The following is a 25,595-nucleotide window of genomic DNA, read 5'->3' as shown; positions in this document are numbered from 1 at the left end:
CCAGTTTCCTCAGCACTCTCGGGTGAATCCCATCCGGCCCCATGGACTTGTGACTGTCCAGCTGGACTAGTAGGTCTCTGACTGCATCCTCCTGAATCGCGGGTGGTTCTGTTCTCTCTGCCAGTCTCCAGTTGAGACTACCAGGTCAGAGAGTGGAGTACCCTGAGGATAACTGGTGTGACCTTTAAAGACAGATGTTAAGAAGGCATTCAGAATGTCTGTCTTTTCCTTATCCTCACTGGTCACATTCCCAGCCTCATCCAGTAAAGAATAAAGATTCTCCTGAGTCCTCCTCTTAGCGTTGATGATGTGTCAAAGGGTTTCTTGTTCCTTTTAACCCCAGCGACCACGTTGAGTTCAAGCTGGGCTTTTGCCTTTCTGATTTTCTCTCCACACATCTTAACAACTTCTCTGTACTCTTTCTGAGTCACCCGTCCCTTCTTCCACAGCAGGTAGATTCTCTTTTTCTCCCAGAGCCTCAAGAATAGTTCCCTATTCATCCACACCAGACTTCTTCCCTGCCAACACATTTTGCAGCTCAGGGGGACAGCCAGCCGCTGCACCTTGAAGACTTCCTTCTTGAAGAGCTACCAGCCATTTTGGGCCCCTTTACTCTCCAAGACTGAAACCGCAGGGGGCAACGATCCGTTTCCCCTATGGGATAGGTGATACCCATCGGCAGCCTTCATACCAGGTGCTGAGTAGATTCCCCCATTATCAAAGAACCCAAAATTATTGCATTTGCACCAGCCTCTCAGCCATGTGTTTATAAGGTTGGTTTTCCTGCTCCTCTCACTGTCCTTCCCTGCCACCGTAGGAATACAGGCAAATACTACTTGTATGCCACCACCTGCTGACCATGTCTAGCCAGCTCACAAGCAGTTGCTGACCCCCAACCCTGAGATATCCCCACTTTTAGAGTTCTGTGCAATGTCACATGGTAGAGAATATCCCTCCAGACAGTTTAGGGCAGCACGCCTCATTCTGTCCCCTACCAGCTTCTTGTGCACCACCAGCACACTCACTCTCATGGCAGAATGAGAAGCAGAACTGTCCCTTGCTCTGTGCAGCACTGCTCAGCAAAAACTCAGTAGTCACTGTTCTAAACGGGCTTTTCCTCCTAAAGATAAAAGAAACCATCATATCAGCCACTACAAAGGAAGACAGGTCAATTTACATGAAAAATAGGGCAATCAGCAACACAGAAACGGGTTACAAAAACTAGCTGTAGGCCATAATCAGCACATAAAGTTGGGAATGCAGCTCCTCATTCATGCCCCACAGCAGTTACAGTACCACCCAGTATCTGATGCCTTATGCTCCTACCAATGCTCCTGATTTGCCCCTCGGACCTCAGGGAGAGGAAGGTGGACTTGTACCTTTCCTTTATTGTAACCTGATTGCTGGCACTGCTATGGCAGGGAACACATCCCGGCTGAGAAGAGCTTCCCCACACACTTCTCACTATGACTGCCTTCATTTCACAGGGACACACTGCCCTTCAGATTCAGGTGTGGAACAGTGTAACAGCAACAGTGATCCTTAATGTTCCCCCACATGGGAAGAATAAATTTGCATGTAGCAGTGAAGCTCTCATTCTGTCAGATTTATCAGTAGATTTTATTGGTTTCTGTCAACAAGCATTCAACTCTTGGAAATATATCAGCAAAGGGAAATAGCAAATAGATTTGAATGTTCTATTATCTAATATTCCATAATCCTGAACACAGCCTGGCATGGAATTCCCTTATTACAGAGTCCACGTGACAACAAAAAAGAATGCATAAAAGCAGATGGATGAAAATGATAGCTTCAATATCATACTCTTTTCTTCCCATTTGTCACTTAATGCTTACAAGCAATAGCACTAGCACAATTAGATATCACATCTCACTGTTCCCAGCATGCATCCACCTCCAAAAGGAACAAAATTTCAAAAGGAATAAAATAATAGAGTGCAGCACAGGCAGAGATTGTCCTTGAGTTCTCACACAGCAGATCTCTGCTTCCCTGGTTATTTTTGGTACAATGTTGGTGTCTCCTTCATTTCAATTCGAAGAGATCAGCCCACGAGGACTGAGATGATTCTCCTTCTGCTCCCTTACTGATGGCTGAGCCAGGGGCTTTGATCCAAACTGCCATTCTCCTCTGCTGCACCGGGAGCCGTGCCTTCAGACAGGGGAGCTCGGCCCTGCAAAGAACACAGTGGACGGCTGACATTGGGGCGTAAACGCTAAGCACGTGTTGGTGAGAAGCTGGGAAGTCTCATTTGAACCCATGTGAATGGGACACCACTCTTCCCTGCCCACAGGCAAAGAAAGAGGAGGCCGGGGAAACAGCTCTCTGACCCGAACAAGACAACAGTAAAACCCTATAATGAACCCTATAGACCTATTAAAGCCCTAAATAAACACCCCAGAAAATTGGAAATCATTTTTTAGATCAGGAAGAGGGGAGCAGACACTGACGGTTCCCCCACGAACAAATAACAAATATCGTGCTTTAAAGCCAACGGTAACTAGAGGATAATGGGTGTGGGAACTCAGACAGCAACGGAGGGGAAAGAGACTCTGAGGGGACATCAGCTCTGCCGTCGCTAACGCTGCGCAGGAGAAACACGACGCCATCAGCGCCGCGGCCTCTCCGCAGCTCCCTGCCGTCCCACAGCCGCACTCGGGGCCGAACCGTCACTCCCAGCCTCCGTCCCCCTCCCCGCCTCCCTCCTCCCCCACAGACAGCGCGCTGCCCCCGCGCTCCCCCTCGTCCCCCGCGCGGGGCTCCGCTCCCTCACCTGCACGGCCCAGTCGCCTTCTTCTTGCCCGAGGCCGGCCGAGCACAGCGAGCTCCGCTGCTCGGCCGCGCCCTGCGGCAGCCCGGCGGGGAAGCAGGGGAAGAGCGGCCCGAGGAAGCGGAACTCGCTGTCGACGGTGCCGGCGGCGAGGCGGACGTCGTAGACGTAGCTGCGGGGCAGGGAGCCGGCGCCGCTGTCGGCGGCGGAGCGCGGGAAGGCGGGCAAGGTCCCCGGCTCGCCCCGCCGGGCCCGCCGCACCTTGGCGGCCACGGCGGCCGCCGCGCCGGCCACGAAGAGCGCGGACACGCAGGCCAAGCAGACGCTGAGGTACAGGGTGAGGCGGCCGTCGGGCTCGGCGGCCGGCGCCTCTTCGCTCGCCCGCAGGCGGCCCTCGGAGAAGCCGTCGGCCAGGGCGACGGCGAGGGTGGCGCTGGCGGAGCGCGGCGGCCGCCCGCGGTCCCGCACCAGCACCACCAGCCTGTGCCGGGCCGCGTCGCGCTCGCCCACGGCCCGCGCCGTGCGCACCTCGCCGCTGTGCAGCCCCACGCGGAACAGCCCCGGCTCCGTCGCCTTGGCCAGCTCGTACGACAGCCACGCGTTCTGCCCCGCGTCCGCGTCCACCGCCACCACCTTGGCCACCAGGTAGCCCGCCCGCGCCCGCCGCGGCACCAGCTCGCCCAGCAGCGCCGCGCCGCCGTCGGCCGGCGGGTGCAGCACCACGGGCGCGTTGTCGTTCTCGTCCCGCACCAGCACCCGCAGCAGCGCCGTGGCGCTCCGCGGCGGCGAGCCCCCGTCGGCGGCGCGCACCGTCACCTCCACGGCGCGCACCTCCTCGTAGTCCAGCGGCCGCACCACGGACACGTCCCCGCTCTCGGCGTCCACCGACACGGCGGGCCGCTCCTCGCCCTCCTCCCGCACCAGCGCGTACCTCACGCGCCCGTTCGCGCCCGCGTCCGCGTCCGTCGCCTTCACGCTGCCGATCCGCACCGCGCCCGCCTCGTTCTCGCTCACCCACATGCTGTACGCCGCCTGCGTGAAGCGCGGCGCGTTGTCGTTCACGTCGCCGATCCGCACCCGCACGCTTTCGCGAGCGCTCAGCCGCGCCCGGCCCCGGTCCGCCGCCACGATGCTCACGTTGTACTCGGCCGTCGTCTCCCTGTCCAGGGCCGCGCTGGTGCGCAGCTCGTAGTGGTCGGCGAACGCGGCCGTCAGGCTGAACGGCACGTCGCCCTCGATGGCGCACTCCGTCCGCCCGTTGTCGCCGGAGTCGCGGTCCCGCACGCTCAGCAGGGCCACCACGGTGCGCGGCGGGGCGTCCTCGGGGATGGACGCGCTCACGGAGCTCAGCTCGATCTCCGGCGCGTTGTCGTTCACGTCCAGCACCTCCACGTGCACTTTGCAGTGCGCAGACAGACCGCCGCCGTCCGTGGCTTTTAGTACCAGCTCGTGCGTTTCTGCTTCCTCAAAATCCAGATTGCCTGAGATGCGAATCTCTCCGGTCTCAGCGTCCAGATCAAAGAGCTGACGGGACCCCGGTGATGTCTGTGTGAATTCGTACCGCACTTTGCCGTTGGAGCCTTCGTCGGGATCCGCGGCCGACACCCGCACCACCAGCTGCCCCGGGGGGCTGTTCTCGGCCACGCGCACCTCGTACACCTCCCGCGAGAACACCGGCACGTTGTCGTTGGCATCCAGCACCACCACCCGGACCTCAGCCGTGCCCGACCTGGGCGGCGAGCCCCCGTCCACAGCCGTGAGCACCAAATGCAGCTCCCGCTGCTCCTCGCGGTCCAAAGCCCTCTCAAGGACGAGCTCCGCGTATTTGCCACCACGTTTTCCCTTTTCGATAGCTAGGGAGAAATACGAGTTTGGAGAGAGGCTGTAATTTTGCAAACCGTTAATCCCAACGTCTTTATCCCGTGCTGCTTCTAAAGGGAATCGAGAGCCGGGAGATGTAGTTTCAATAAGATCCAATACCACCTCCTTCTGCGGGAACACGGGGGAGTTGTCGTTCACGTCCCGAACCTCCACCTCCCCGCGGATCAGCTGCACCGGGTTCTCAAAGAACAGCTTAAAGAAGAGCGCGCAGCTCTCGCTGTGCGGACAGATCCGCTCTCGGTCCAGCGTCTCCGTGACCGTCAGGACGCCGCTGTGCGGATCGAGGCGGAAATGCTGCTCGCTCCCCTCGGACACCACGCGCGCCTTGCGAGCCGCCAGCTGGCTCGGAGAAAGCCCCAGGTCCCGGGCGACGTTGCCCACCGACGAGTCCCTCGCCATTTCCTCCGCCACGGAATAGCGCAGCGGTTCGGCCCCGCTCTCCCACACGCAAACGCACACGAGCCACAACAGCACTCGCCTCTCGCCGCCGCCGCTCCGTCTCCCGCTCGCCGTCCCGCTCCGCCACGGCCGGCCCTTCCCGGCGGCCTCCATGCCTCGCGGCCTTTCTCGCCGGCCCCGACGCACGGCGAGAGCTGCCGCTCGCCGACCGAAAGCCGCCGGACTTTCCCAGCGGCTCGGCCCCGAAGCCCCCGAGCGCCCGCCTCCGTGCCCCGCCGCCCTTCCCGAGCGGCTCGCGCGGCTCTGCTGGGCGCCTGCGCCTGAAAGCGCGCTGCGGCCAGAGGGAGCTGCCGCTCCGTGGCCAACATCCCCACCCAGCGGCGCAACGGCGAATTGCTCCTTCTCCGCCTTCTCACCGGCGCTGCCGATGCGGATGGAGTTCCCGGTTCCAATCTCCTTTCCTCCTGCACACACGATCCCAAAGCGCAATGTAAATACTCGCTCACGCAGTGCTGCTCTGGGTATCACTTCCCGGCTCTCCACCGTGAACTCTTTTGCTTTGTGCTGTCTCAAAGTGGGAAAATGGGATTTCCATTCAGTGTACATCCATGTTTTCCTCACTTTGTCTTCTGTATAATCAGCAAATTGTAATTACCTGGAGCCTTCCAGACAGCTTACAGGGTTAGGTGCTTTAAGGTATTGATTCACCATCACTCCAGCTTGCTTTCACACTAGAACAATAATTCTCTTCTAGGACAAAATCCTGATCATGTTGTCTTCACACCTCACCCAATGGACCCAGGGCTCTAATTCTTCCCCTGGTGAGTGGCATCTTCCTTCCCTCAAACGACAAACGTAACCTCCCTTGCACCTATGCCAAAGTGTGTTGCCACACCTGACTGAAAATTGTTCCCAGCTTCATACAAGTCAAGCAAAGAGCTGCATACTACTTTCACGGTTGAGAAGCGCAGAGGTTTTGGAATACCAGACACGATGCTACAGAAGGGCAGGGAAGAAATCAATCTCCCTCTTTTTACAACCTTCCTTTAAGTACTGGAAGGCCTCAATGAGGTCTCCACAGATCCTTCTCTAGGCTGAACCAGCCAGTCTGCCTCAGCCTTTCTTCAAATCACAGGTGCTCCAGCCTGAACACAGACCTGCACACAGTATTCCAGGTGGTTCCTAATGAGAGCAAAGCTGAAGCAGACAATCATCTCTCTCCATCTGCTAGCCACATCTATTTTGATGGAGCTAAGGATACATGTGTCATTTGGGGTACATGCATGCACTTATGGCTTGTGTCAAGCTCTTTGTCTGCTTAAAATTCCAAGTCCCGCTTCACAAGGCTGCACTTTATTAGTTCTTCTCCCAGACTGTACTCAAAACCAACTTGGAACACCTTGCATTTGCATGTACTGAAACTCTATCTGTTCACATAGGCTCACTTCTCAAGCATGTCCAGGTCCTTTGGACGGCATCTCTTCCTCCTATTGTATCAACTGTACAACTCCAGTAAATGTTACCAACAATCTTGCTGTGGGTACATTTCATCCCACTGTCTAGATCCATTGATAAAGATTTTGTAGAGTAGTGGTCCCAAGATTGATGCCTGTGGGACAGCACTTGTCATTGGCCTACACCCAGACATGGAGCTCTTGACCCCAATCCTATGGCTGTGACCATCCAACCAATTCCTTATCCACTGAATAGTCCACCATTAAAATACATGTGTCTTCAACATACAGATACTGTGAGGGGACATGTCAAATGCCTTGCACAAGTCCATGTGGATGACATCACCTACTCTTCATTTGCCCAAGGATGCTGTTACTTCATCACTGAAGTACACCAGATGGGTCAGCCATCATCCATGGTCCTTAGAGAAGCAATGTTGGCTGTGTTGGATCACCTCCTTTTCTTGCATGTGTCTTAACATGGCTTCCAGGAGAATCTGATCCCTGATCTTCCCCGGCACAGACATGACACTCATGGGTCTGTAGTTTCCCAAGTCTTCCCAGTAGACAACACCCTCACTCATTCTTCCCTGCCTAACTCTTGTAAACAGCTTGTTGCCCTTGACTGCAGTGTTCCAGTTGTGCAATTCTTCCCAGCACGTTTCCATAATATCAAATAGTTAGTAGCTTTATAATTTTATCAGCTGGAATTTTCAGCTCCTGCTTATTTCCATGATGCACGCACTGGGATAGAGGAACTTCAGATAGGCTTCAAGCTGCATTACCTTTTGAATGAGCTCTCCCTGCTTCCTTTCAAACAGCTCTGAGGGAGGAGAATGCTACCTGAGCTCCCAACCCCTTCATCATCTCCCAAGGGATAGGAATTCTCTTGATGTTTCATAGTCCTCTTGTTGCATCCTCATTGACACCACATGAAATGCAGGATGGAGTACTTCTCCAGCTTTACCAGGTATGGGAGCTTCTTCTTGTTATTGCAAAGGCAGGTCCCCAACTTCACTCAGATGCAGTCACTGTTGCGCTTTCCTCTTAAATCAGTTTTGTTTGGATGCATGATAATATAAAAATAGTATCAGAGATTAAGTCAGTTTCTGTATTTCCCTTCCTTCCATGCACTGCATGCATCTGTCCATCCATCCATCCATTTGGGATACTTACCATCTCTCATGTTACCACTGATGTCAGCAACACATAAATGTCCAGTAAAAACTGTCATAGCCCAAGCAGACATAACTGGGAATACAGCTTGCAGTGGAATTACCAGGTCACAGCCTGAACCAATGGCTGAGCACCAGGTGAGAAGGCATCGCTAATCCTGGGATCTCAGGGGCAAGCAATGTGCCTGAAGGACTGGAAGGAGTGTAGCCTCTCCTCGCCACCTCCTCACCTTCATTTAAAGGTTTGCAGACAGGGGGGTAGCATCTCTTTAGACAGAGATTGCACTCCTTTGAGTCATCACCAGTCATTATGAGGGGTGAGCCAGTTTTCCTTTTTGTTACCTGCTGTTGCTCTTCTTTACCTCTGTTGCTCTCTTCATATGAAGGAGCTTGAACTTCTCCATGTACTTCCAATATCTCTTTTTCAGGTAGAGTGCAGCAGCCTCTGATCCTCAGTATCCCAGAGTCAAAGGGTATACAAAAACAAAGAGGATGACCAAGGGCCTCCCACAGAGCTTTCTGCCAGATTCTTCAGGTTGTTTTTTTTCCTTATCTGCAGTGTAGTTTAATTTTTTAATGTCTTGTCCTGGCCCATGAACTACCTCCCATTTTCATTTCTTCAGAGGTTTCTCATTGCTGAGACCCTGATTTGAAGTCATTCTTCTGGGTCAGTTGATAGAGAGGACTTGCAATCAGACTAAAATGCAGAATATGTGCTCTTGAGAAAACAGAAACTTTTAAGAAAGCTTGCATTTCTTTTTTGCCAGTTGGTGGAAACACAGCTTTTGTTTTGTTGATCTCCTCCTTTGCGATCAGATGATGTCCATCTTGCCTTTTCATTCCTCAAAAAATGGATCTCCTACACAGGGAAAATACGGCTTACAGATGAATTTGTACTCTTTTCCTACGTTTCTCAAAACCTTCCTCTGCTCTTTTGCCCCATGCAATGATGCCATCTGTGTAGTACAGGTATTCAGGAGCTTCTTTCCGTTCCAGTGCAGTTTAAATCATTCCGTTGGAAATTGTAGGGACATTTCCAGCCCTGGGGCAATCCATACCAAGTGTACTTCTCCCAGTCTGCATACATATCTGGGAGTTATTCCAATGCAAGTGTCAAACCTTGCACTTTGCAATCATGAACCTGATTAGGTTCACACAGACCCACCTTTCAAGATTGTTGAGGTCCCCCTGGATGGCGTCACTTCCTTCTAATGTGTCAACCGCACGCTCAGCTTGGTCTTGTCGGCAAACTTACTGAGGGTGCTCTTGGGCCCATCATCAGTGTCATTGATGTCGACGCTGTAGAGCTCTGGTCCCAAGGCAGAACGCTCATCACTGGCTTCCATCTGGACATAGTGCTGTTCAATACAACTACAACTACAACTACAACTACAGCTTTCCAACCCATTAATTATCCATCACTCCTCCCTTATGTGTCTTAACATGTCTTCTAGGAGGATCTGTTCCATGATCTTCTCAGGCACAGAGGTGACGCTGACTGCCCTGTAGTTCCCCAGGTCCTTCTTCCTCTCTTTCTTGTAAATGGGAGTGACATTTCCTTTTTTCCAGACTCCGGGGACATCACCCAACAGCCACGGCTTTTAAAATACGATGGAGGGCAGCCCAGCAACCACATCAGCCAGCTCCATCAGAACCCAGGGACACATGTCATTCAGCCCCATAGACTTGTATAAATTCAGACTCATGAGGTGGTCTCAGACTTGCTCTGCCCATACAGTAGAGGGGGATTTACTCCCCTAGTTCCCACCTAGAGGCCCAAGAATGCGAGTAATACAAGAATCCTGGCTGCCAGTGACGATCGAAGCAAAAATCTCATCTGTTGCACCAGTTCTCCTTTCTCCTTTACCAAAGGAGATTCAGTCTCTTGGCCTGCCTCTTCTGGCCAATCTACCTATAGAATCCCTTCTTGTTCTTGTTAACATCCCTTACTATGCTCAGTTCCATCTGTGCCTTGACTTTCCAAATTCCCCTCTGCAAGTCCAGACAGCATCTCTCTATTCTCCCCAGGTGACACAACTTTGCTTCCACAGCTGCTACAATCTCTTCTTTTCCCTCAGTTTGACCAGCTGATAATTGCATAGTCATGTCTGTTGTCTGCCTCCCCTGCCCACCTTCTTATTCTGAGGGACAGAGATCTCTTGTGCCCACAGAAAGACATCCTTGTAGAGTATCTGGCTTTCTTCCACTCCTTAGTTGCTAAAGACAGCTTCTTGTGAGATCTCTACCAACAATTCCTTAAAGAGCCTGAATGCCAGCTGTCTGGCTTTGCTGCTCACTATGTCCAGGCTACTGTTGCCATTATCCCAGCACTGGAGCTGCCAGCTGACAATATGCTCACTTGGACAATGATTGAAATATTTTCACAAAACTTGCAGATCCTTCACAGTCAGAGGTCAGACGGTAAGTTCTTTCTTTATGGGTTATTACAATAAGTTGACATTTGCAGTCACTGTCATGTCTTCCCTATTGGAGCAACTGATACTGACAGAGACAGTTCCCTGGTTCAGATAGAAGGCTTGGTACAGTGACTGGAGAAACTGCAGGGCCTGTTCTGAGGGTTGCAACCAACAACTTCAAGTCCTGTTGACGATTTGGAGCAACTGTAGGGATTCTCAAGGGACTTGGAGCAACCACGGAGTGTGCTGAGTGGATTGGAGCTACCACAGGGCGTTTCCCAGATGAAGGAGCAATCTCAGCATCTGTCATGTGAATTGGAGCAACCAGAGGGACTGTGCGAGGGTTGTTGAAACCACATGGTATGAAAAGAGAGTTGCAGCAACCGCAGAGAGTGTTTAAAGAGGCACTGTGGGAGAGGCACTTCCGGGAGAGAAGGGGATGCATAACCTTGCTTATTGTAACCTCATATTTGGTGCCTGTATAGCCAGGAACACATCTAGGCAGAGAAGGGCTTTCAAAGACATTTCACACTCTGATTGCCCTCTGCTCACAAATGACACGTTGCTCTTCACCTGCAGGTGTAGAAGGGTGTGAAAGGAAAATTAGACATATTGCTGCACAACATTGACCACTGCCATGGGGACAGATGGACAGACCAAACAACCTGTGTTCCTACACCGTAAGCCAATTTATTGCTGCGCAACAAGCACTTATATACTGTGACACGCGACCGCCCAGAAAACCCATGAACCAATCACCACTCCCATTGTACCACCCTCAGCCCCGCCTGTTACCCCAACAAGGCACATAGGGCTGTAAACAACACACTTGTATGTCACCAGCCCAGAGCTATCTGAACTATTTCAATCCTAGCAGCTTTATCTAACTGCTGGTTGTTTAGAGGTCATTCAGTGGCTTAACTCTTGAAAATGTGAGCATCTTACAGAATGTACTTCTGTAATCACACTGTCCACGTGGGCAGCAATACCTTTTCACAATGCAGCAGACACGAGGGGTTTGCCACAGTGTAGTCAGTTATGCTCCTTTTATGGTTGTAACCACTCCCAGGGAGTATTTTCCACCATTCATGACTAAGTGCAGAGATACAGCGTTGGTCACTTCTCTCATTTGGCAGTATCTAAAGCCAACTGGATGGCCTCCAATTACGCACATTGACTCCATTCACCCTCTCCTTCAGGGATTTCTGTATCTTGTCATGAAGGACTCCATACTCCATAAATGCTCCTGGATGGCCAGGAGAAAGACAGTTATTGTCTCCATTATGGGTCATCACAATAAATTAACACTTACAGTCATTGTCTTCTCTTATGTACAGGGGCAATTGATACTGATACAGTTGGTTCCCTGGTTCCGACAGAAGGCCTGGCACAGGGACGGAAGAAACTGCTGGGCCTGTTGTGAGGGTTCAAAGAACTTCAAGGACTCCTGCAGGAATTGAAGCGACCATAACGCTTTTCATGCAACTTGGATCAACCACAGAGTATGTTGAGTGGGTTGAAGCAACCACAGGGCCTATCGCAGAGGAAGGAGAAACTGTTGTGACAGCTGGGGCAACCACAGGGCCTCTCATGGGAGTTGAAGAAACAGCAGGGATTGTTGCTAGGAATACAGTGACTCCATGGCCTGTTTTGAGAACTGGTGAAGATCAAGAGCAACCACAGGCTATGATGGAGGAGCTGGAGAAACTGCAGGGCAGAGAGCAGGGTTGCAGTAACTACAGGCCTGTGGCGGTACTTGGAGCAGCCACAGAGCACAGAGCAGGGCTTGGAGCCTCCACAGCAACTGGCACAGGCCTCAAAGCAACCATAGGCACTGCAGTGAGAGCTGAAGAAACTGCAGGGCCTATCACAGAAGTTGGAGCAGCCATAGGGCCTGTCACATTGTCATGAGTGTTATAGACCTTCTCTTCCCTTCTCTTCAGCATACTGAATAGCACTGGTCAGGGGCAGTAGGCATAGCCAATCCCCAGCAAGTGGCAGTGATTGTTGTCTCTCTACAGTTGCCAGAGTGATGGCATATCTGCTGCAAACACTTTGCCACATTTTCTGGATTCTGCACATGTTCTGGACTGCAGTTCCAAAGCACAGACCATGCTCAGTCTTCTGTGTGCCTGCTAGTATCCTCCCACAGAGCCTGACACTGCAACAGAGCAGATCTCTGGCTTGTATTAATACAGAGCTGGTTAAACATAGACAAAAACAGAAACATATTCAGGAGACACAGCACTAGGATCATGCTGATTTGAACATCTCAAGGACATTTAACATTCTCAAGAGCTATTGTAACTGCCCAAAGATAACTGGTAGGTGAACGAGAAAGAAGAGTGAGGAAATGGAGGAAAACATGGCCCGTTCACGCTCCCATAGTCTGGCTCTCTAAAGACACAAAGGAAAATGTGTAATTCTTCATAGTGTCTGAGAGATGGATTCCCTAGAACAAAAACGATGACAGTGTGAAGTACTAACACCAGCTGAGTCTCCTGAGCAGTAACTTGAACACATCAGAACTTGATTTTATATGTGATAGCAAAATGATCATCTTCTTCCAGCCCCCTAAGATGGTAAACAGCATAACAGGGAACAGAAATAGCAAGTGAGGTATGAAATGTAATCATTCCTAGAAAACACTCCAAAAGACTTCCAAAAATAATTTAAAAGCTATTACGGTGCCCAAAGGTAATAAACTACTATAACACATGTAACAATTCTGTTTTTAACACACTCGGATAAGATCTGTGTTATCTCAGCCTTTCAGGCCACACATTGGACACCAAAAACAATGTTCTGATATAACACAACAGCTACTCAGTGTGAACTCAGTTCATTATTGACCACCCTCTCCCTGCAGCATGGGGGAGAGAATCAGAATACAAAAACAAAGCAGAACTCCTGAGAGAAAACATAGAGATATAGAAGTGGAGGTATGGAGACAGAAGTACAGATAGAGGTAGAGATACTGAAAACCACATAGGCGTACTCATAGAGATATTGAGATACAGATAAGAGACACAGATGGAGACACACAAAAGAAGTGATGCACAACCACCTGTAGATACAAAGAATAAGGAATGGATGCAGTCACAGAATTGCAGAATCACCAAGGCTGGAAAAGACCATCAAGATCATTCAGACCAAGCATCCACCTGTCACCAATAGTACTCACTAAACCATATCCCTCAACACAAAATCTAAACGTTCCTTGAATACCTCCAGGGTTGGTGACTCCACCACCTCCCTGGGAAGCCCATTGCAGTGCCAGACCACTCTTTCAGAAAAGTAGTATTTCCTAACGTCCAACCTAAATCTCCCGTGGTGCAGCTTGAAGCCATTACCTCAAGTTCTATCACAAGTTACACAAGAGAAGAGGCCGACTCCTAACTGCCCTTCAGGTATTTATAGAGAGCAATAAGGTCTCCCCTGAGCCTCCTCTTCTCCAGACTGAACAATCAGAGCTCCTTCAGCCGTTCCTCATAAGGGCTATACTAGAGACCCCTCAACAGTTTTGTCGCCCTTCTTTGAACCAGCTCCAGGGCCTTGATGTCTTTATTGCAGCAAGTACTGGACACAGTACTTGAGGTGTGGCCTCATCAGAGCTGAGTATGGGGGACAATCATTTCCCTGTTCCTGCTGGCAACACCGTTCCTGATGCAAGCCAAGATGCCATTGGCCTTCTTGCCCACCCAGGCACAATGCTGGCTCACGTTCAGCCGAGCATCAATCAACACCCCCAGGTCCATTTCCTATACGCAGTCTTCCAGCTACCTTGACCCAAGCCTGTAGCATTGCCTGGGGTTGTTGCAGCCAAAGTGCAGGACCTGGCATTTGGTCCTGTTGAAACTCATGCCATTGGCTTCAGCCCAGCTATCCAGCCTGTCCAAATCCCTCTGTAGGGCTTTGCTACCCCAGGCAGATTGGCACTTCCAGCCAACTTGGTGTCATCCAAACATTTACTGAGAGTGCACTCAATGCCCTCATCCACATCATCAATAAAGATATTGAAGAGGACAGGCCCTAGCACCCACCCCTCAGGAACAGCACTCGTGACAGGTCGCCAGCTGCATTTAGCTCCATTCACTACCACTCTCTGGGCGTGGCCTTCCAGCCACTTCCTTATCCAGCCAAGAATGTACCTGTCCAAGCAAAGGGCTGTCAGCTACTGCAGGAGAATTCTGTGGGAGACAGTGTCAAAGGCCTTGCTGAAGTCTAGGTAGACTACATCAACAGCCTTTCTCTCATCTACCAGACGGGTCACTAGATCATAGAAGGAGATCAGGTTGGTCAAGCAGGATCTGCCCTTCGTGAACCCATGCTGCCTAGGTCTGATCTCCCAGTTGTCCCGCACGTGACGCGTGATCTCCCTCAAGACAATCCGCTCCATAAGCTTTCCTTGCATTGAGGTCAGGCTAACAGGCCTGGCGTTCCCCGGATCCTCCTTACAACACTTCTTATAGATGGGAGTCACATTGGCAAGCCTTCAGTCTTCTGTGACCTCACCAGCCAAAAAAGAGTGCTGACTGATCATGGTGAGTGGCTCGCCTACCACCTCTGCCACTTCTCAGCACTCTCAGGTGAATCCCATCCAGCCCCATGGACTTGTGACTGTCCAGCTGGAGTAGTAGGTCTCTGACTGCGTCCTCCCGAATTGCAGGGGGTTCTGTTCTGTCCCCCAGTCTCCAGTCGAGACTACCAGGTCAGAGAGTGGAGTACCCTGAGGATAACTGGTGTGACCTTTAAAGACAGATGTTAAGAAGGCATTCAGAATGTCTGTCTTTTCCTTATCCTCTCTGGTCACACTGCCAGCTTCACCCAGTAAAGAATAAAGATTCTCCTGAGTCCTCCTCTTACTGGTGACTTATTTGTAAAAGGGTTTCTTGTTCCTTTTAACCCCAGTGCCCAGGTCAAGTTCAAGCTGGGCTTTTGCCATTCTGAATTTCTCTTTACACATCTTAACAACTTCTCTGTACTCTTTCTGAGTCACCCACCCTTCTTCCACAGGAGGTAGATTCCCTTTTTCTCCAAGAGCCTCAAGAATAGCTCTGTTCGTCCATGCTGGTCTTCTTCCCCGCCAACACATTTTGCTGCTCAGGGGGACAGCCAGCTCCTGCATCTTGAAGACTTCCTTCTTGAAGAGCAACCAGCCATCTTGGGCCCCTTTACTCTCCAAGACTGAAACCCAGGGGATTCCCCCTACTAGCCTTCTGAATAATTCAAAGTCCGTCCTCCGGAAGTCCAAGGTAGCAGTTTTGCTGTTCCACCTCCAGGCTCCACCAAGAATCAAGAACTCTACCATTCCATGGTCACTATGTTCAAGAAAGCCCCTGACCTCCACATCTCCCACCAGACCTTCTCTGTTTGTGAACAGCAGGTCAAGCAGGGCAGCTCCTCTCGTTGGCTCTCTCACCAGCTGCGTCAGAAAGTTATCCTCCATACGCTCCAGAAACCTCCTACACTGCTTCTTCTGCGCTGTGTTGTATTCCCAGCATATGTCAGGGATGTTGAAGTCCCCCATGAAGACAAGGGCTGACGATCGCACAGCTTCTGCCAGCTGCTTTTAGAACTCCTCATCTGTCTCTTCATCCTGGTTCAGCAGCCTGTAGCAGACACCCACCAGGAAGTCTGCCTTGTCAGCCCTTCCACTGATCTTTACCCATAGGGATTCAACCTTATCATTCCCAGCCTCAAGCTCAATAACATCAAAGCACTCTCTAATATAGAGAGCCTCCTTCCTTGCCTATCCTTCCTGAAGAGTTTGTAACCAGCCATTGCAGCACTCCAGTCATGGGAGCGGTCACACCATGTTTCTGTAAAAGCAACTAGGTCATAGATAGCCTGTTGCATAGGGGCTTCCAGCTCTTCTTGTTTGTTGCCCATGCTGCGTGCATTGGTGTAGATGCGCTTCAGCTGAGACAATTGCCTCACTGCTAATCCCATTACCGCTCCTCCAGGCTCATTTCTAGTGGGCCTGGTTTTATCCCCTTCCCCCTTCATATCTAGTTTAAAGCCCCCTCTACAAGTCCCACCAACTCCTGGGCAATGATCCGTTTCCCCCTCTGGGATAGGTGATACCCATCGGCAGCCCTCATACCAGGTGCAGAGCAGACTCCCCCATTATCAAAGAACCCCAAAGTTTTGCGTTTGCACCAGCCTCTCAGCCCTGTGTTTATAAGGTTGGTTTTCCTGCTTCTCTCACTGTCCTTCCCTGCCACTGTAGGAATACAGGCAAATACTACTTGTATGACACCACCTGCTGAACAATGTCCAGCCAGCTCACAAGCAGCTGCTGGCCCCCAACCCTGAGATATCCCCACTTTTAGAGTTCTGTGCGATGTCACATGGTAGAGAATATCCCTCCTGACAGTTTAGGGCAGCTGTCCTCATTCTGTCCCCTACCAGCTTCTTGTGCACCACCAGCACACTCACTCTCATGGCAGAATGAGAAGCAGAAATGTCCCTGGCTCTGTGCAGCACTGCTCAGCAACAACTCAGTAGTCACTGTTCTAAACGGGCTTTTCCTCCTAAAGGTAAAATAAACCATCATATCAGCCACTACAAAGGAAGACAGGTCAATTTACATGAAAAATAGGGCAATCAGCAACACAGAAACGGGTTACAAAAACTGGCTGTAGGCCATCATCAGCACATAAAGTTGGGAATGCAGCTCCTCATTCATGCCCCACAGCAGTTAGAGTACCACCCAGTATCTGCTTCCTTATGCTCCTACCAATGCTCCTGATTCCCTCCTCGGACCTCAGGGAGAGGAAGGTGGACTTGTACCTTTCCTTTATTGTAACCTGATTGCTGGCACTGCTATGGCAGGGATCACATCCCGGCTGAGAAGAGCTTCCCCACACACTTCTCACTATGACTGCCTTCATTTCACAGGGACACACTGCCCTTCAGCTTCAGGTGTAGAAGACTTTAACAGAACCAGTGATCCTTAATGCATCTCCACACGGGAAGAATAACTTTGCACGTCAGAGTGAAGCTCATACTCCTTCAGATTTCTCAGTAGATTTTATTGGTTTCTGTCAACAAGTATTCAACTCTTGGAAATACATCAGCAAAGGGAAATAGCAAATAGCTTTGAATGTTCTATTATCTAATATTCCATAATCCTGAAGTGCTCCAGAACCATTCTTTTAGACATTATGTTGGGAAAAGAACCAAATCAAACTAAAAACAATCAAAGTGCTCAAGGAGCACTTGGTACAGGATACAGAACCAAGAAACTCCTGCTTGAATGTGCACTGTGTGAATGTCAGCCATCACTAGAGCAGCCAGCTACTCAGTGTTATTAAAGAATACTTTTGCTGACAACATTCAGCTTGGATTAACAGCAACACAGACTGGTAATGAAGAGATTCCATTATTATGTAGCCCATCTGAGAGCAATAAAGAATGCCTAAAACCTGATGAATGAAAATGGTACCATGAAAACTGGATTTCTTTTTCAAACTTTTCACTTAATACTCAGAAGCAATAGGGCTATCACAATCAGATATCACATCTCAGCGTTTCCAGCATGCATCCTCCTCCAAAAGGAACAAAATTACAGAAAAAAATACATGAATAAAGTACTGCTTCAAAAAAAGAGATTGTCCTTGACTTCTCACACAGCAGATCTCTGCTTCCCTGGTTATTTCTGGTGCAACGTTGGTGTCTCCTTCATTTTGCTTGGAAGAGATCAGCCCACGAGGACTGGGATGATTCTCCTTCTCCTCTCTTACTGATGGCTGAGCCAGGGGCTTTCATCCAAACTGCCATTCTCCTCTGCTGCCCCAGGAGCCGTGCCTTCAGACAGGGGAGCTCGGCCCTGCAAAGAACACAGTGGACGGCTGACATTGGGGCGTTAACGCTAAGCACGTGTCGGTGAGAAGCTGGGAAGCCTCATCTGAACCAATGTGAATGGGACACCACTCTTCCCTGCCCACAGGCAAAGAAAGAGGAGGCCGGGGAAACAGCTCTCTGACCCGAACAGGATAACTCTATAATAGACCCTGGAGATCAATAAAGCCCTGCATAAACACCTCAGAAAAGTGTAATTGGAAATCTCTTTTTGGATCAGGAAGAGGGGAGCAGACACTGATGGTTCCCTCATGAACAAATAACAAACAACGTGCATTAAAGCCAACGGAAACAAGAGGATAATGGGAAACAGACTCTGAGGGGATGTCGGTTCTGCTGTCGCTAACGCTGTGCAGGAGAAACACGACGCCATCAGCGCCGCGGCCTCTCCGCAGCTCCCTGCCGTCCCACAGCCGCACTCGGGGCCGAACCGTCACTCCCAGCCTCCGTCCCCCTCCCCGCCTCCCTCCTCCCCCACAGACAGCGCGCTGCCCCCGCGCTCCCCCTCGTCCCCCGCGCGGGGCTCCGCTCCCTCACCTGCACGGCCCAGTCGCCTTCTTCTTGCCCGAGGCCGGCCGAGCACAGCGAGCTCCGCTGCTCGGCCGCGCCCTGCGGCAGCCCGGCGGGGAAGCAGGGGAAGAGCGGCCCGAGGAAGCGGAACTCGCTGTCGACGGTGCCGGCGGCGAGGCGGACGTCGTAGACGTAGCTGCGGGGCAGGGAGCCGGCGCCGCTGTCGGCGGCGGAGCGCGGGAAGGCGGGCAAGGTCCCCGGCTCGCCCCGCCGGGCCCGCCGCACCTTGGCGGCCACGGCGGCCGCCGCGCCGGCCACGAAGAGCGCGGACACGCAGGCCAAGCAGACGCTGAGGTACAGGGTGAGGCGGCCGTCGGGCTCGGCGGCCGGCGCCTCTTCGCTCGCCCGCAGGCGGCCCTCGGAGAAGCCGTCGGCCAGGGCGACGGCGAGGGTGGCGCTGGCGGAGCGCGGCGGCCGCCCGCGGTCCCGCACCAGCACCACCAGCCTGTGCCGGGCCGCGTCGCGCTCGCCCACGGCCCGCGCCGTGCGCACCTCGCCGCTGTGCAGCCCCACGCGGAACAGCCCCGGCTCCGTCGCCTTGGCCAGCTCGTACGACAGCCACGCGTTCTGCCCCGCGTCCGCGTCCACCGCCACCACCTTGGCCACCAGGTAGCCCGCCCGCGCCCGCCGCGGCACCAGCTCGCCCAGCAGCGCCGCGCCGCCGTCGGCCGGCGGGTGCAGCACCACGGGCGCGTTGTCGTTCTCGTCCCGCACCAGCACCCGCAGCAGCGCCGTGGCGCTCCGCGGCGGCGAGCCCCCGTCGGCGGCGCGCACCGTCACCTCCACGGCGCGCACCTCCTCGTAGTCCAGCGGCCGCACCACGGACACGTCCCCGCTCTCGGCGTCCACCGACACGGCGGGCCGCTCCTCGCCCTCCTCCCGCACCAGCGCGTACCTCACGCGCCCGTTCGCGCCCGCGTCCGCGTCCGTCGCCTTCACGCTGCCGATCCGCACCGCGCCCGCCTCGTTCTCGCTCACCCACATGCTGTACGCCGCCTGCGTGAAGCGCGGCGCGTTGTCGTTCACGTCGCCGATCCGCACCCGCACGCTTTCGCGAGCGCTCAGCCGCGCCCGGCCCCGGTCCGCCGCCACGATGCTCACGTTGTACTCGGCCGTCGTCTCCCTGTCCAGGGCCGCGCTGGTGCGCAGCTCGTAGTGGTCGGCGAACGCGGCCGTCAGGCTGAACGGCACGTCGCCCTCGATGGCGCACTCCGTCCGCCCGTTGTCGCCGGAGTCGCGGTCCCGCACGCTCAGCAGGGCCACCACGGTGCGCGGCGGGGCGTCCTCGGGGATGGACGCGCTCACGGAGCTCAGCTCGATCTCCGGCGCGTTGTCGTTCACGTCCAGCACCTCCACGTGCACTTTAGTGTAAGCATACCGACCACCGCCGTCTGTAGCTTTGACTACAAATTTATGGGCTTTTGCATCCTCGAAATCCAGGTTTCCCGACACCCGGATCTCCCCGGTCTCAGCGTCCAAAGCAAAAAGCTGTTGTGACTTCTCCGAGTGGAAGGCGTAATGCACTTTGCCATTGGAGCCTTCGTCGGGATCCGCGGCCGACACCCGCACCACCAGCTGCCCCGGGGGGCCGTTCTCGGCCACGCGCACCTCGTACACCTCCCGCGAGAACACCGGCACGTTGTCGTTGGCATCCAGCACCACCACCCGGACCTCAGCCGTGCCCGACCTGGGCGGCGAGCCCCCGTCCACAGCCGTGAGCACCAAATGCAGCTCCCGCTGCTCCTCGCGGTCCAAAGCCCTCTCAAGGACGAGCTCCGCGTATTTGCCTCCATCTTCTCCTTTCTCGAGAGCGAGAGAGAAATGCGAGTTTGGAGAGAGGCTGTAATTCTGCAAGCCGTTGATCCCTACATCCTTGTCCCGCGCTTCTTCTAGGAGGAATCGAGAGCCGGGAGCTGTCGTTTCGAGTATATCCAGAACCACCTCCTTGTGCGGGAATACCGGGGAGTTGTCGTTCACGTCCCGAACCTCCACCTCCCCGCGGATCAGCTGCACCGGGTTCTCAAAGAACAGCTTAAAGAAGAGCGCGCAGCTCTCGCTGTGCGGACAGATCCGCTCTCGGTCCAGCGTCTCCGTGACCGTCAGGACGCCGCTGTGCGGATCGAGGCGGAAATGCTGCTCGCTCCCCTCGGACACCACGCGCGCCTTGCGAGCCGCCAGCTGGCTCGGAGAAAGCCCCAGGTCCCGGGCGACGTTGCCCACCGACGAGTCCCTCGCCATTTCCTCCGCCACGGAATAGCGCAGCGGTTCGGCCCCGCTCTCCCACACGCAAACGCACACGAGCCACAACAGCACTCGCCTCTCGCCGCCGCCGCTCCGTCTCCCGCTCGCCGTCCCGCTCCGCCACGGCCGGCCCTTCCCGGCGGCCTCCATGCCTCGCGGCCTTTCTCGCCGGCCCCGACGCACGGCGAGAGCTGCCGCTCGCCGACCGAAAGCCGCCGGACTTTCCCAGCGGCTCGGCCCCGAAGCCCCCGAGCGCCCGCCTCCGTGCCCCGCCGCCCTTCCCGAGCGGCTCGCGCGGCTCTGCTGGGCGCCTGCGCCTGAAAGCGCGCTGCGGCCAGAGGGAGCTGCCGCTCCGTGGCCAACATCCCCACCCAGCGGCGCAACGGCGAATTGCTCCTTCTCCGCCTTCTCACCGGCGCTGCCGATGCGGATGGAGTTCCCGGTTCCAATCTCCTTTCCTCCTGCACACACGATCCCAAAGGCGTATCGTAAATACTCGCCGCATTTGGCAGCAGGTTTACTGGTCGCACACGCAGTGCTGCACATTTCCAGGCTATCCACCGCGAATTCTTTTGCTTCGTGCCGTGTGGAATTTGCATAGTGTTATTTCATATCTATTCAGTGCATGGTCACATTGTCCTCATTTTCTCTTCTTTTTAATCAGCAAATTGTAATTAGCTAGAGAGGCCATCCAGACATATTTGAACTGAATGATTCAACTGGTCCCAGACAGCTTACAGGAAAGGTGTTGTAAGCAAATGATTCACCAGCACTCCAGCTTGCTTTTACACTAGGAAGACAATTCTCCTCTAGCACTGAATGTTGATATTTTCTTCTTCATATTGTATATCACACCTCACCCAAAGATGCTAGGGCTCAGATGTTTTCCTGTTTGATAGACACATGCCAAGGGGAGCATCCCTCTGCAACAAGAGAAATAGAACCCATATGGAAAGCATGTGAGCACTCAGAGTTAGCACTCAGGTGTGTTCATGTTTATGCATTGTGAACTCCACTGTGGGCCTTTTAACAGCATTTGGGACCCTCAGTAACACACATATAAGCAGAAGGGAAGGAATGTAAAGAGTCAATCACCCTCTTGTTTGTAAGTTCATGCAAGTATTGGAAAGCCACAGTGTGTTTCTTCTCTAGGCTGAACAAGCCAGTCTACCTCAACATTTCTTCATAGCAGAGGTGCTTCAAACTTCTGATTATCTCCTCTTGTCTTGCTCCATTCGCTCCATGTCAGTGCTGGTGGGCACAAACCAGGACACAGTATTCCGGTGGGTCCTCATAAGAGCAAAGCAGAGGGGGACAATCGCCTCCCTCACCCTGCTTGCCACCTCTCTTTTCATGGAGACCACAGTACAGTTGGTCATCTCTGCTGTAAGCATGTATGTATGGTTCATCTCTTTGTGCACCTGAAACTTCAAGTCCTTCTCCACAGGGCTGATCTCAGTTCTTCTCCCAGACTGTAATCATACTCAGAAAGGACCTGACCCAAGTCCAAGTCCACTTCATGGACATGTTGAACCTCATTCACTTCACATGGACTCACTTCTCAAGCTCCTCCAGGTCCCTTGAAGACCATCCCTACCATCTCTTGCATCAACTGTATTATGCACTCAAGTGTCATCTGCAAAATTGCTGAGGGTGTACTTCATCCCACTCTGTCAATCCATTGATAGAGATGTTGAAGAGCACTGGACCTCAGACAGACCTCTAGGGGGACACCACTCATCACTGCTTTCCAAACAAACATAACACTCTTGACCACAATTCTATTGCTGTGAGCATCCATCCAATTCCTTATCCACTGAATGGCCCAACCTTCAGATCCATTCCTCTCAAACGCATCCATGAGGAGGTTGTGTGGGACCATATCAAAAGCCTTGCGCAAGTCCACCTGGATGACAGCACTTACTCTTCATTTGTGCAATGATGCTGTTACTCCACTACAGGAATACACCAGATCGGTCAGACAGGATCTGCCCTTGCTGAAGCAATGCTGGCTGTGTCAGATCACCTTCTTTTCTTGCAAGTGTTTTAACGTGGCTTCTGAGAGGATGTGTTCCCTGACCTTCCCCAGCAAAGACATGAGGCTCATGGGTCTGTAGTTTCCCACGTCGTCCTAGTAGAAAACACCCTCACCCATCCTTCCCTGCCTAACTCTTGGAAACAGCTTGTGGCTCTTAATTGTAGCGTTCCAGTTGTGTGAATCATCTCACCACATTTGCATGAGAACCAATAGGTTAATTTGTTGTAATTTTCAATGCTGTGGTTTCCCGCTCTTGCTTATTTCCCATGATCCATGCATTGGGATACAGGAACTTCAGATGGGCTTTATGTTGTGCTGCCTTCCTCGATGTTCCTCCCTCACTCTTTTAGAACAGCCTCGAGGGAAGGTAACACTGCCTGTGCTCCCAATCCGTTCAGCATCCTTCCAAGGGATATGAATTCTCTTGATTATTTGTAGTCAGCTCACTGAAACCTCAGTAACGCGATTTGAAAAAGCAGGATAGAGTAGTTCCCCAGCTTTACCAGGTATGGGAGCTTCTTGTTATTGCAAACGCAGGCCCCCAACTTCTCTCAGATTCAGCCATTGTTATGCTTTCTTCTTCCATCCCTTTCGCTTGGAAGCACGACAGGCTAAGTTGCATCAGAGACCAACTCAGTTTTTTATCTTTCCCTTCCTTCCTTTCTTCCTTCCAACCATCCAGCCATCCATAAGGTATTGTTAGCAACTCTCAAGTTACTGTTCTTACTACAACCCAGAAATTTCTAGTAATAACAACCATAGGCCAAGTGCTTCAGTAGACCACATGGGGAATCCAGCTTGAAGAGGATCAGCCAGGTCACATCCTGAACCAATGGTTGAGCACCAGGTGAGAAGGTGTGGCTAAGCTAGGGAACTCAGCTGCAAGCAATGTCTCTGGAAGCTCTGGAGCCTCGATCCACACCTCCTCACCCACATTTAAGTGTTCACAGATGAGGGAGTGACATCTCTCTGAATAGAGATTGCACTCCTTTTGATTCACCACCAATCATTGGAAAGATTAGCCAAATTTTTGTTCTTTTTTTTTTTTTTTTTTTTTCTTTTTTTGCTATTGCTCCATTGTGTTTCTATCCATTTGTTTATGCTCCTGATTGTCTTTGGCACCTCTGGGAGAGGCATGGAACCCATAGCCTAGCTTATTGTAACCTCACCTTTGGTGCATGTTCAGCCAGGAAAAGATCCAGGCAGAGAAGAGCTTTCAAAGACACTTCCCACTCTGATTGCCGTCTGCTCACAAATGACATGTTGCTCTTCACCTGCAGAGGTAGAAGGGTGTGAAAGGAAAATTAGGCATGTTGGGCTGGGAATAACACACGTGTACATCACCAGCCCAGAGCTATCTGAACCATTTTAATCCTAGCAGCTTTATCCAGCTGCTGGTTATTTAGATCTCACTCAGTGGCTTAACTCTTGGAATTGTAAGCATCTTACAGAATGTACTTCTGTAATCATGTTCTCCATTTGGGCAGCAATAACTTTTCACAATGCAGCAGACATGAGAGGTTTGCCTCTGCACTGCCTGTTGCACAACTTGTATGGTTGTAACCACTCCCAGGGAGTATTTTCCACCATTCATGATTAAGAGCAGAGATAGAGCATTGGTCACTTTTCTCATTTGGCAATATCTAAAGCCAGCCAGATGGCCTGCACTTTTGCACACTGGCTCCATTCACCCTCTCCTTCAGTGGTTTCTGCAACTTGTCATGAAGGACTCCATACTCCATAAATGCTCCTGGATGGCCAGGAGAAAGACAGTTATTGTCTCCATTATGGGTCATGACAATAAATTAACACTTACAGTCATTGTCTTCTCTTATGTACAGGGGCAATTGATACTGATACAGTTGGTTCCCTGGTTCAGAAAGAAGGCCTGGCACAGGCACTAGAGGAACCGCAGGGCCTGTTTTAAGCGTTGGAACAACTTCAAGGCCGCCTCCAGGAATTGAAGCAACTATAGGGCTTCTCATGCAACTTGGAGCAACCACAAAGATTGTTGAGTGGGTTGGAGACACCACAGGGCCTATTGCAGAGGAAGGAGAAACTTCAGGGCCTGGCCATGAGTTGGAGCAACCACAGGGCCTGCTGTGAGAAATGGGGCAACCACAGGACCAGTTGCATGGGTTGAAACAAACACAAGGCCTCTCTTGGAAGAGAGCGTGGATTGTCACAAGGAATGCATTGACTCTGGGGCCTGACTTGAGGACTGGTGGAACTACAGGGCCAGCCACAGGTTTGAAAGCAACCACAGGCTGTGATGGAGGATCTGGAGAAACTGCAGGGTCAATAGCAGGGTTGCAGTAACTACAGGCCTGTGGCAGTTCTTGGAGCAGCCACAGAGCATGGAGCATGCCTCAGAGCCATCACAGCAACTGGCACAGGCCTCAAAGCAACCATAGGCACTGTAGTGAGAGCTGAAGAAACTGCAGGGCCTATCACAGAGTTGGAGCAGCCGCAGGCCCTGTCACACTGTCATCTGAGATCAGGTGCAAGCAACGTACCTGAGTGACTGGAAGGGGAGGAGCCTTATCACCCCTTCTCACCCTCATTTCAGGGCTGGCAGAAAAGGGAGTAGCATCTCTCTCAATAGAGATTGCATGTCTCTTGAGCAGTTGTTACAAGGGCTGAGCCTCTTTATTTTTTCTTTTTTGCTCTGGAGTGGTTGCATCCTGTAAGAAGGCACAGTCATTGTTTTCTTTTGCCATACACATCTCCTCATTCATGTCATGCAAAAATGACAGTGACACCTGG

The 25,595-nt window shown here is 52.4% G+C and overlaps 2 protein-coding genes and 1 pseudogene across 2 annotated transcripts; 1 reads left to right on the top strand and 2 right to left on the bottom strand.

The window, feature by feature from the left end:
• Nucleotides 1-2,101: 2,101 nt before the first annotated feature.
• Nucleotides 2,102-9,043, bottom strand: LOC149915828 (protocadherin beta-15-like). The gene is made up of 3 exons (XM_090151071.1): nucleotides 8,924-9,043; nucleotides 2,792-5,632; nucleotides 2,102-2,191 (listed from the first exon to the last, which is right to left on the bottom strand). The coding sequence occupies exons 1-3, from the start codon at nucleotides 9,041-9,043 to the stop codon at nucleotides 2,102-2,104; spliced, it is 3,051 nt and encodes a 1,016-aa protein (XP_090007197.1).
• A 1,020-nt stretch (nucleotides 9,044-10,063) lies between these two features.
• LOC149915827 (uncharacterized) lies at nucleotides 10,064-14,586 on the top strand (annotated as a pseudogene).
• Nucleotides 14,587-17,858: 3,272 nt separating this feature from the next.
• On the bottom strand, nucleotides 17,859-21,337 carry LOC149915826 (protocadherin beta-15-like). The gene is made up of 2 exons (XM_090151070.1): nucleotides 18,518-21,337; nucleotides 17,859-17,948 (listed from the first exon to the last, which is right to left on the bottom strand). The coding sequence occupies exons 1-2, from the start codon at nucleotides 21,335-21,337 to the stop codon at nucleotides 17,859-17,861; spliced, it is 2,910 nt and encodes a 969-aa protein (XP_090007196.1).
• Between the last annotated feature and the right edge of the window lie 4,258 nt (nucleotides 21,338-25,595).

Source organism: Phasianus colchicus, chromosome 15, assembly GCF_987193195.1.
Source record: "Phasianus colchicus chromosome 15, bPhaCol1.hap1.1, whole genome shotgun sequence".
Taxonomy (NCBI): Eukaryota; Metazoa; Chordata; class Aves; order Galliformes; family Phasianidae; genus Phasianus; species Phasianus colchicus.
Note: the sequence above shows the minus strand (reverse complement) of the source record. Positions and strands in the feature narration are given on the sequence as shown.